This window comes from Vulpes lagopus, chromosome 21 (assembly GCF_018345385.1).
Source record: "Vulpes lagopus strain Blue_001 chromosome 21, ASM1834538v1, whole genome shotgun sequence".
Classification (NCBI taxonomy): Eukaryota; Metazoa; Chordata; class Mammalia; order Carnivora; family Canidae; genus Vulpes; species Vulpes lagopus.
This window is the reverse complement of record NC_054844.1, coordinates 19,705,751-19,716,581: the sequence shown is the minus strand read 5'-3', so window position 1 is coordinate 19,716,581 and position 10,831 is coordinate 19,705,751. Positions and strand designations below refer to the sequence as shown.

The window sequence follows — 10,831 nt, the reverse complement described above, 5'->3', positions numbered from 1 at the left end:
CACCACCACACTTAACTATACTTTAAAGCTCCTACCCTGAACTCAAAGCCTCTAATATTGTTGTCCTGACTGCTCCCTATATGACTTGTTGGGCTGTTTGAGTTAGAAATTCAGAAATTCTGATGAAGTTCAGTTATCCAAAAAGATTTATAATTCTTTGTTTGAGAGCCACCGATTTGATTGGCTCTGCAGCTTTCATTCTCTGGAAATTTTAAGGACTAAAGTATTTATACACTTTGGGATCAGGAAGGAGCTGTGCTTGGATGCAGAGGATTGCTATAATCTCTGGAGATGTTGCATTGAAAGTCCACTTTTATGAAACTTTGAGAACTTGAAGATCATTAATACCATCAGTACCCTTCCTTTCAAATATCAAATTTCTAGTAAAGCAGTGTTGAAACTATCTTTGACAACTATCATATGGTTTCACCCCCATGTGGAATTTAAGAGATAGTACAGAGGACCATAAGGGATGGGAGGGTAACTGAATAGGAAAAATCAGAGAGAGAGAGAGACAAACCATGAGAGGCTCTTAAGTCTGAGAAACAAACTGAGAGTTCCTGAAGGGGAAGTTGTTGGGGGGATGGGGTAACTGGGCGGTGGGCACTAAGAAGCACATGTGATGTGATGAGCAATGGGTGTCATAAGCAACTGGTTAATTATTGAAAACTACATCTGAAAATGATGGCAGTAGTTTGGCAAATTGAATTTTAAAAAGAAAAAAGAAAAAGAAACTATCTCTGAAGCTATCGAGGAGGAGCCAGCAGTCCAACTTCCTGATTGTCAGGAGTGTTAACACCCAGCCACAGGAACCGGTGGAACTTGCTGCCTTGAAGAATGTTTTGAAAAGGAAAGGTTCAGAGTGATGGTAGAACCCTTCTCAGGAGAGAATAATGAACACAATGACCTCCAGGACAAAGGAGAGTGAGTGGGGCGGGCTGGGAAATCAAGACAGCTTGCAATTTAGTGCGTGAATTGTTGGGTGTGACAGTAGTTCTTCATGGGGACTTGGGATTTTTTTGTTTGTTTTAGAATTACAAAGGAGCTCAGAGACTGAGAGAAACACGGGGAAGAGGAAGAAGGGAAGGAGGACCCAGAGGCATTATGGAATTCATGGAAACTGGCTTCAAGCTCTCTTGTTTCTCTCTTCATTTATTTAAGCACATCCTCCAAGTAATCACCTCCTTTGGGAGAGACTATTTTCTGATTACACTGAGATTCACAGACCCAGGAAATGTCCTCAGGAAATGCACTTGGACATGTTGGTACATGTTTTACTCTCCTGTTTATACCTCAGTTTGACTGTTTCTTTCCAAAATAACAACAAAAACAAACCTTCTAGGAATCTCAAGATGACAATAGTCAATCAATATTTTCATACATTCATTTTCTCTGCCCTAAATTCCTCTTATGGTTGCTTAGCATAACCTTGTCCTGGGGAGTGAGAATTGGGGATAAGAATGTATAATTTAGAAGTAGGAAGATGTATATGGACCCTGGCCCAGCCTTCTGGATGCTTTAGACTATAAAAGAATTTAAGGATATATCTAGAACACCAGCTGACATGACAGAAAGAGAAAATTAGTTTTAGCTGAGCATCAGGATGGACAATAAGCACTGGTGAAAAGGGGAAGAAGGTTGGAAATAATGACTTACAAATGGCTTTCTAGATGTTGGGGAAAGCCTTTAGAATAATGTTAAGAAGATCTGTAGTGCCAAGAATGGACAAAAGGAATGAGGGAAGTAACCCTAACAGGGCAGATACTTACCCAGGCCACAGGCTCATCCCAGGAAGGGTAAGTCAGGATGTAAGAGCTGAATTAGAAAGGAGGTGATGGGCCTGATGGTCAGGGAAGAATAAGGGTGGGGCTCTGACTAGCTGATTTGGAGATCTGGCCTGAACTTAAACCATTAGAATAATCAGATTATTGCATGGAGAAAGAGCATTTCTAGATACGGCATTTGAGGATGATCTTTCTCTGTGTTGTTATAGGGTGGATTTGTAGTAGGCTCGCTCAGGATTCCCAATCATGGGTTTGTTTTCTTTTCTATAAGATTGCTTGTTCATTAGGCAGCCCAGGTGTCTCAACGGTTTAGTGCTGCGTTTGGCCCAGGGCGTGATCCTGGAGACCCGGCATCTGGTCCTATGTCGGCCTCCCTGCATGGAGCCTGCTTCTCCTTCTGCCTGTGTCTCTGTCTCTCTCTTTCTCTGTGTCTCTCATGAATAAATAAATAAATAAATCTTTAAAGAAAAGATTTCTTGTTCATGTACTTGTTTGGCCTTCTCCTCTTGGAGTCATGTAATTATTTGATTTTCAGATGCTTTGTTCTTTGAACTGCTTCTCTGGTATCTTCCTATTTTAGTCTGTAAAATACGTCTTCAGTAAATTGGAAAGATAGCATGGACCACCCTGCACAACACAATTGAGGGAAACAGAAATTATGAAAAGCATTAGCCCTTTCCGACTCTGCCATTCAGGTGGTCCTCCTCTGGGATTCCTGATCAAGGTCTATGATATGGACTTTAGAAGAGTGTATGATATTTTTTTTGAGGTGACTAACCTCAGAGGGGTGGTGTGATTCAAGCACTGTGAAGAACCACTGTTGTGTCTTATTTGGGAGGTATGTGGCTGGGTACAGTTCCCCAGAAAGAGAAACATAGTACAACCATTCTTAGTACCAACTACAGGAGCCTCCAAGGACAGCTGAAGGACCTGAAGGAGAAAGAGGAGTTGGGAAAAGGAAAAGGAGTTCAGAAGAAACTAGTAGGAGGGGTGCCCCATCTTCCATTGTTTTTCATCCTCTGTCTAGCAGGTATTCCTTCCTTGTATTCTCCATATCCTGAAGATTATATAATTCTGGATCTCCAGGATCACACCCCGGGCTTCAGGTGGTGCTAAATCGCTGGGCCACCTGGGCTGCCCTCTGACTCCTCTTCAACTTAAATCTACTGACTGCCTACCATTTATTAGCCCCTGTACTAGGTCCTTTCATAACATTATCTCCTGCAATTCCTGTATTGAACCCGCAGTGAACAGAGTGTGGTCAATCTCTTCCTCAGTCATGGCATCTTTGCACCATCACTTCTTGTCAGGCCCCTGTTCGGTTCATTTTATTTTCCTTTTTCATCCTTACCTCTATTCTTGTTTCCCCTCCTTACTGGAGGCCCTTGCTTTGGTGTAGTTAACAATGTTCTTCCAATCCATGCTCTACATGTATATTTAGATACATTTACCCATTCAACAACTATAGTGCCCAATTGTGTGTGTGTGTGTGTTTCTTAATTCCACTAAGACTGTGCTTAAGAATGGTGGCACAAGTGACACCGTCACAGCAGTTCATTATGGTTTGTATCTTCTCACTGAATTCGCAAGCTAATCCAGGGAGGCCAGTCAAGTAGTTTCCTTCTAGATGAGGTAACTGAGGCATAGATGTTAAGCAAATCACTGTAATTTATGTAGCCATGTGAAAGGTCCAGGATTCACATCCAGATTTTGTGTCATAATGATCATTATTCTTATCACTACAGTACCAGGCACTGTCTCTTCCAGAAATAAGATAAGGCATCTGTAGAAAAAGATTATATTATTTATTATTATCATTATCATTATTATTGTGTTTGAGCATTGCTTTTTTTCAATGCCTGGTCTGACTCAGTAAGCCTGGACATCCAAGTGTTGAGTAACAAAATGAATGAGAATATCAAATTAGAGTCCTTAGTTTTCAAGGCAAATTATTTGGAATAAAACTCATTCCATGTCTCTCGAGGGGTAGCTTACAGGCTTCAGTTTTAGTGAGTGATTTTGGGCTAGATATCTATAAAGACTAATTTATTATATCGTTTGGGGACTTTGGATCATTTTCAATGAAGATCCAAAAGTCTTACTTTTGAGGTAGATGATATTAAGTCCATATTGTGTGCTGGGCATGTGCTAGGCACTCAGCTACATATCTCACAGGCATCATTTCACTTACACCTCACAACTACCCTATGAGGGATTCACTTTTTCTCCCATATGACTGTTGTGGAAACTAAAGCCCCAAGAGGTGAACTAATTTGCCCCCTGGGTGTGAGATTGAGTTGAGTTTTGAACCCGAACAGTCTACCTGCAGAGCCTTACTCCTAGACACTAAATTGTGCTGCCTTTCTGTGAAGGAAGCTTTTATAATTTATTCCCTTTGAAACTGAGGACAATTTCTTGTCAGGTGGATGGTTCTTGTCAGGTGGACTGGAGAGCAGTCATGTGAAGTATGAGTGGAATAGTATCTTCAGAGGGAGAGAATATGAAATGTATAAATATTACCCAGGGTCTCTGGTAGGCCTCCTCTGTCTCCTGAAGTGAGGACCTCAGCCTTCGGACATCATACCTAGGTTATACAGCTTGATCATGATGCCTTTCAAAAAGTAGGGATTCTCTAACTAGGCCTAGGTAGTTGGTTGCCTATAATCTAAGACAGCCTGATATTTTAAAAAGAAAGTGTCCTCAACAGAGCAGGCTGGAAGCTGCAGGTGTCAAGAGGAACACTGTCAGTGCCAGCCAGGGAGGACTGTCAAATCAAAAACTAGTGACCAATTTGTCATAATGGAGGGTAGTTTTGTTGATTACAGGAAAAAATGTGCTTTGTTTTGCAATTATGTCTGTATTTATAGGTACAGTATGAATATACTTTGCACTTCATCATTTTTGTAAATTTATTTTTTTAGGAAAAATTGCTGAAAAAATAATGCCAAATATTTGAAGTAGGAGATTAAAATGTTATCAAATGTTTAAAAAAAAGTGTCCTCAAAGGCAAACAATTCTTTATCACCTTGTATGGCTCATTCCTGCTATGAATGACATGCAGTGAAGGTTTTGTCACAGGTGATGTTCCCTACACACTTTTCACTTTCATTGACTTCTACAAGGAAGGTAATACCATCTACATATTTACTGAGCAAGGTTTTTAAGGTTTGCGTGGCTACAAAGTAGGTATCTCAAAGTCATGTAGGCAGGAATTCTGGATTATGGTCTCTTTTAGGTTTTCTTTTCAGTGTGGTCATTTGTTCCACAAATACTTCTTGATCATCTAACTCACAGTTTATTGGCGGAGACAGGAGGCTGATCTGGAATTTTGATACATTAGGAACAATGTCACATGAGGGATCCTGTGTGCTATGAGAGTACATAGGGAGGGCACCACAAGGGTCAAGGGAGGCTTCTTGGGAAAGCACTCTTGAGCTGAGAACTGAAAGTGAAGTGGAGGTAGCTAAGCGAAAGGACCAAGAGGGCATTAGAGGCAAGGGAATAGGGTGAGTGTAGAATTTTGCAGCTCGGGTAGGAACTGGGTAGGGGATGAGGCTAGAGGGACAAGTACATTGATACTGTAGAAATGTTCTATTAGGGAAGAACTGACCTGCCTTATGTATCTCACCTACTGATTGGTAAATCATAACATTGGAACTGGTGAGTCGCAAACAAGGAGTCTACATGGATTTATAGACAGAAGGTCTGTCCCATAACCCAAAAGTTCCTTTTGATCATCCATAGAGAAGACTTTTCAATTTTGACTTCATCTTTATGTCTTTAAAATCTCTGACAACATTTTGTAATCTTCTCTCAAAACCAAAGCCTCAGTAGGGAGGAGAGTGGGGGCTGCATCACTGTCTGCTGTGTTCTCCACTACTAATTTCTGGACATTGCTGTGAATTTTTCACCCAAAGCCTTGTTTTCCCCTTGAGGAGAGGACCATTTGAATAGCAGTAGGGAAGGAGGGGGTAGAAGGAACCATATGTTCCATATGTAGCATTTGTTCATTAAGAAAATATATTTAATATTTTCAGACAATGGTTTGTGGGAGTTAGAAAAACTCCTTGTGACAAATTAATAGACAGTTACACGCAAGTGCTTTAATACCTACTCATAGAGCAGGGCAGGGTCTCCAGGCCCCTGGCAGCTGCCGTCACAGATGGTGCAGGGTGTTTATAAAGCACAGTGTGGCCAGTGAGGAGACTGTCTGCAGAAGTCAACTCACCTTCTCTTTCGGAACCTAGAGAGGGAGGAGACAGAGGAATTATTTTGGGTGTGAGCTGTTAAGCTAGGTGACTTACTTCTTTTCTCCCTATTCATCACATCCTCATAAATGTGCACATAAAAGTTGAGTGAGTTTTTGAGTAGTTGTTTTGGGCGAGTTGTATTGAATGTCAGAATTCACAAAACCACCTTCCTGGCTCTTCTCACTTCTCAGTCCTGGATCTGGGGTGGTACTGCCCCCATTTCTCCAGTGTTACCTTCCCAGGCAGCCTGGTCCGTTCCATTTTGCAGGTGGTTATGAAGGCCCTGCCTCTTCCTACCTCCTCCTCTTTCACAGAACATCTGTGGGCCTAGGTGGGTAATGGGAAGGGGTGTACTGTACATTCTTGGGCATCAGTACAGCTGAATGGATGAGGCAGAATGAGGATAAAGGGGACCAAATCCTGTCTATCTTGACCATCTGATTTTGGGGCTAAGTGTTGTAAGACTGAATGATCTCTATTTGTATATTAAACTCAGATAAATTTTTAAAAATGAGTCTGTAATTGCAATGAGGCCCACTAGTCCCTGATTTTATGTGTAATAATTCATGTTCTAGCACTGCACACACATCCAGTGTGTAATTTATTGCACAATTTATTCATGCCCTGCTGTGTCTTACAGCTTAATTAGTACATGAAGCTACAGGAATTTGATGAACCCAAGTGGGATTATGTCATGTGGTGTGTAAAAAAGAAGAATGTTGAGAGGTATTTGGTACTTTTTCTGTGGAGGAAAACTGAGTTGATCTTTCTATGATGTCCTTTGGTGTCACTTTCTGTGATATTTGGGCTGCAACATGTGATGTGGTTTCTGAGCTTTGGATGGTGGGTTGAATAATGGGGTCAGTTATATATTTATTGTCTATTCTGTCTTAGGTATTATGGAGCAACAGCACATACCAGAGGAAATATAAGGCAGAAGCTTTGAAGACTGAGCAACCAATTGAGGCATCCTCAACCCAACTGGGCTTAATGCAGCTTCACTGAACCTGATCTGAAACTCACAGCTCCCGGGATTGCTACAACTCTAGTTAGAATGCTGTGCCAGGCACTCCGAAGATTTGGTAAAAAGCTGGTGCGCAAACATCCACTGGAGCTACCTGTGGCTGAGAATGCCCCTGCTAGAAGCTTGAGCACTCTGGATTTAGTGGTCCTGGGTGTGGGCAACACACTGGGTGTAAGTGTATATATTTTGGCTGGGGAGGTGGCTAGAGATCAAGCAGGACCATCTTTTGTGATTTGCAGTTTGGTGGCTGGCCTAACTTCAGTGTTGGCTGGGCTGTGCTATGGAGAGATTAGTGCTCGGGTTCCCCATTCTGGCTCCGCATATCTCTACAGCTATGTCACTGTAGGTGAACTCTGGGCTTTCATCACTGGCTGGTTCCTCATCCTCACCACTTTTGCTCACATAGGCATTAGGATCTGGGCCTGGACCTTATTCTTTGACAATCTTTTTGGGAACAAGTTCTCTCTGACCTTGCAGGAGACTTTTTTACCACAAGCTCCTGGTGTTTTTGTAGAAATTCTAAGCTTCATTGTTATGTTCCTTCTATTATTGATCATGGAATTGCTGACTCGGAACATTAGGCAGCTTTCTCTGGTTACCAAAACGCTCACTTTGGTGAAAGTATTGGCACTTGGTTTTGTCATCATCTCTGGCTTCCTGAAAGGGGACCTGCACAACTGGAAGCTCGCAGAAGACGACTACATAAAGGCTGGACTCAATGACACCTCCAGCTTAGGCCTTCTGGGCTCTGGAGGATTTGTGCCTTTTGGCTTCCAGGGAATTCTCCGTGGATCAGCTACCTGTATCTATGCTTTTACAGGTTTCAACATTATTGTTACCAGGGTCGAATTAGCCCAGAATCCCAAGTGTTCAATCCCCAAAAGCATTATGATTTCACTGTTCATTTGCTTTTTGGTGTATTTTGGTGTGTCTGCGGCGCTTACACTTATGGTGCCTTACTACCAACTTCAACCTGGGAGCACCTTGCCTGAGGCATTTCTCCATATTGGCTGGGTCCCTGCCTACCACTTTGTAAACTTTGGATTTTTCTGTAGTCTTTCTACCAAAGTCTTTGGCAACATGTTCCCCATACGTCAACAGGTATACATGATGGCAAAGGATGGCCTCCTATTCCCTGTCCTTGCCAGGATCCAAACCGGCACATATATGCCCATTCTGGCTACCATGATCATTTTCATAGTTGGAACAATAATGGCATTCTTCCTTGGATTCACTGATCTCTTGGACCTCAGGTCAATTGGGGCCCTCTTAGTTTTCTCTCTGCAGGCTTTTATTGTTCTCATCCTCAGGTATCAGCCTGAAAGGAAGAATGGGGGAAAAGAAGCAGAGGTTCTGGGAGAGAATGAGAGAAATGAAATGCAGGTGCAGGAAGAGAATGAGGGAAATGAAGCACAGGTGCAAGAGGAGAATGAGGGAAATGAAGCACAGGTGCAGGAGGAGAATGAGGGAAATGAAGCAGACATGCAGGAGGAGAATGAGGGAAATGAAGCAGACATGCAGGAGGAGAACCGACCTGCAGCTGAGAGTTTGACTCTGCAGGCATTATTTTTTCCAGGCAATCCCACCCCCACTGCACTCTCTGGCTGGGTTGTCTCTGTTTGCTCCTCACTGCTTGTTCTGCTGCTGACTCTTCTCTGTCTGGTGCTGGCCCGGTGGCCAGTTCTGCTTTCTGGAGACCCAGTGTGGATCACAGTGGTTGTGCTGCTTCTGGTGCTCATCACTGGGATGACTGGGGTCATCTGGAGGCAGCCACAGAGCTCCTCTCCCATTCACTTTAAGGTACCTGGTCTGCCTCTCCTCCCACTCCTGAGCATCTTTTTGAATGTTTACCTTATGATGCAGATGACAGCTGGCACCTGGGCTCTATTTGGTTCCTGGGTCCTGGTTGGATTTGCTATCTACTTTGGTTATGGGATCCGGCACAGCCAGATCCCTTAAACCCACTTCACTTAGGGCAAAAACTATAGATCTTGAACTTAGCGGAGCCAATACATATTTTGTTTGATATCATCACACGAATGCACTGTGGTTACCCTGCAAAATAATGGGGAGTGCTCTTGAGCACAGAGACAGCTCTGCCTCCCTTGGGATGTTTGTAGAGGAACATTAATAATGCTCTTTATTTATTGTGAAGAATATTTCTTTTCTCTCTTTCTCTCGTCTACTTTTCAGTTGTGTTTCTACTATATACTGGCTTTTAAAAAAGACCTTATTGAAAGAACTAGAGGGGGATGCCTGGGAGGCTCAGCAGTTAAGCGTCTGCCTTTGGCTCAAGGTGTGATCCTGGAATCCCAGGATCGAGTCCCACATTGGGCTCCCTGCATGGAGCCTGCTTCTCCCTCTCCCTGTGTCTCTGCCTCTCTCTGTGTGTGTCTCTCATGAATAAATAAATAAAATCTTATGAAAATGAAAGTTCAGAAAGAGATGTGGGTAGCTTAGTTTGTTCAGTGTCCAATTCTTGATTTTGGCTCTAGTCTTTTTTTGTTTTGTTTTGTTTTTTTGTTTGTTTTGTTTTGTTTTGGCTCCAGTCTTTATCTCAGAACCCTGAGATTGAGACCCATGTCAGTCTCAATGTTCAGTGTGGAGCCTGCTTAAGATTCCCGGTCCCTCTGCCACTCCTCTCACTGATGCTCACGTTCTGTCTCTCTCTCTCCTTAATAAATTAATAAATAAATAAATAAATAAATAAATCTTTAAAAACTAAAAGCTAAAATACATGCTTTTCTTTGGGTTAATGTCCAGTAGTGGAAATACTGATATTTCTATATTTTTGGGCGGAGCTTCTATGCTGATTTCCATAGTGGCATTATGAAATACATCCCATCAATAGTGCATGAGGATTCCCTTTTCTTCATAGCCTCATCAACATTTCTTAATTTTATTTTTTTTATTTTAGTTATTGTGACAGGTATAGTGTTATCTTATTTAGTTTTAATTTATATTTCCATGATAATTAGTGACACTGAGCATCTTTCATGTGTCTGTTGCCTATCTGACATGTCTTTTTGAGATAAATGTTGATTCAGGTCCTCTACCCATTTTTTAATGTATTATTTGTGTTTCTTTGGTGTTGAGTTATGCAAGGCCTTTATGTACTTTGGACATCAACCCCTTGTTGGATATATCCAACAATATATTTGCAATATTTTCTCCCATTATATACTTCACCTTTTATTTTGTTGGTAGTTTCCTTTTCTGTGCAAAAGTTTTATTTATATGAATTCAAAAAAGATATATGCACTCCTATGTTTATTTACAATAGCCAAGGATATGAAGCATCCCGAGTATCCATTGAAAGACTAATTGATGTTAAAGAAAATGTGGTACAGATATATGTGAAAATAATCACATATATGTATACATATGTGAGATTGTGATGTTACATGGAATAATAGATCAGAGAAACATAAATACCACGCAATTTCACTCATATGTGTCCTTAAGAAATAAACAAATAAGAGAAAAGACAGATGAAGAAAAACCACCCCAGACTCTTAAATACAAGGAAGAAACCCGTGTTTGCCAATGAGGAGGAGGTAGGGGATGGGTGAAATAGATAAAGGAGTTAAAAATACACTTTTCAGGATGAGCTCTGAGATATATGTATAATTGTTCAATGATTATATTGCACACCTGAGAATAAAATAACAACATCGTATGTTAATTATATTTCAATTAAAAAATAAAAGAAATAAAAAAGAAGAGATGAAATATGATCACTGTCTTTAAGGGGCTTATATTCTACTACAAGG

At 41.4% G+C, this 10,831-nt stretch overlaps 1 protein-coding gene across 1 annotated transcript; it reads left to right on the top strand.

The window, feature by feature from the left end:
• The first annotated feature begins 6,933 nt into the window (after positions 1-6,933).
• On the top strand, positions 6,934-9,642 carry LOC121480043 (cationic amino acid transporter 3-like). Its single transcript, XM_041736308.1, has one exon. It carries the CDS (start codon positions 7,089-7,091, stop codon positions 9,015-9,017), a length of 1,929 nt encoding a protein of 642 aa, XP_041592242.1. The 5' UTR covers positions 6,934-7,088; the 3' UTR covers positions 9,018-9,642.
• The last annotated feature ends 1,189 nt before the right edge of the window (positions 9,643-10,831 follow it).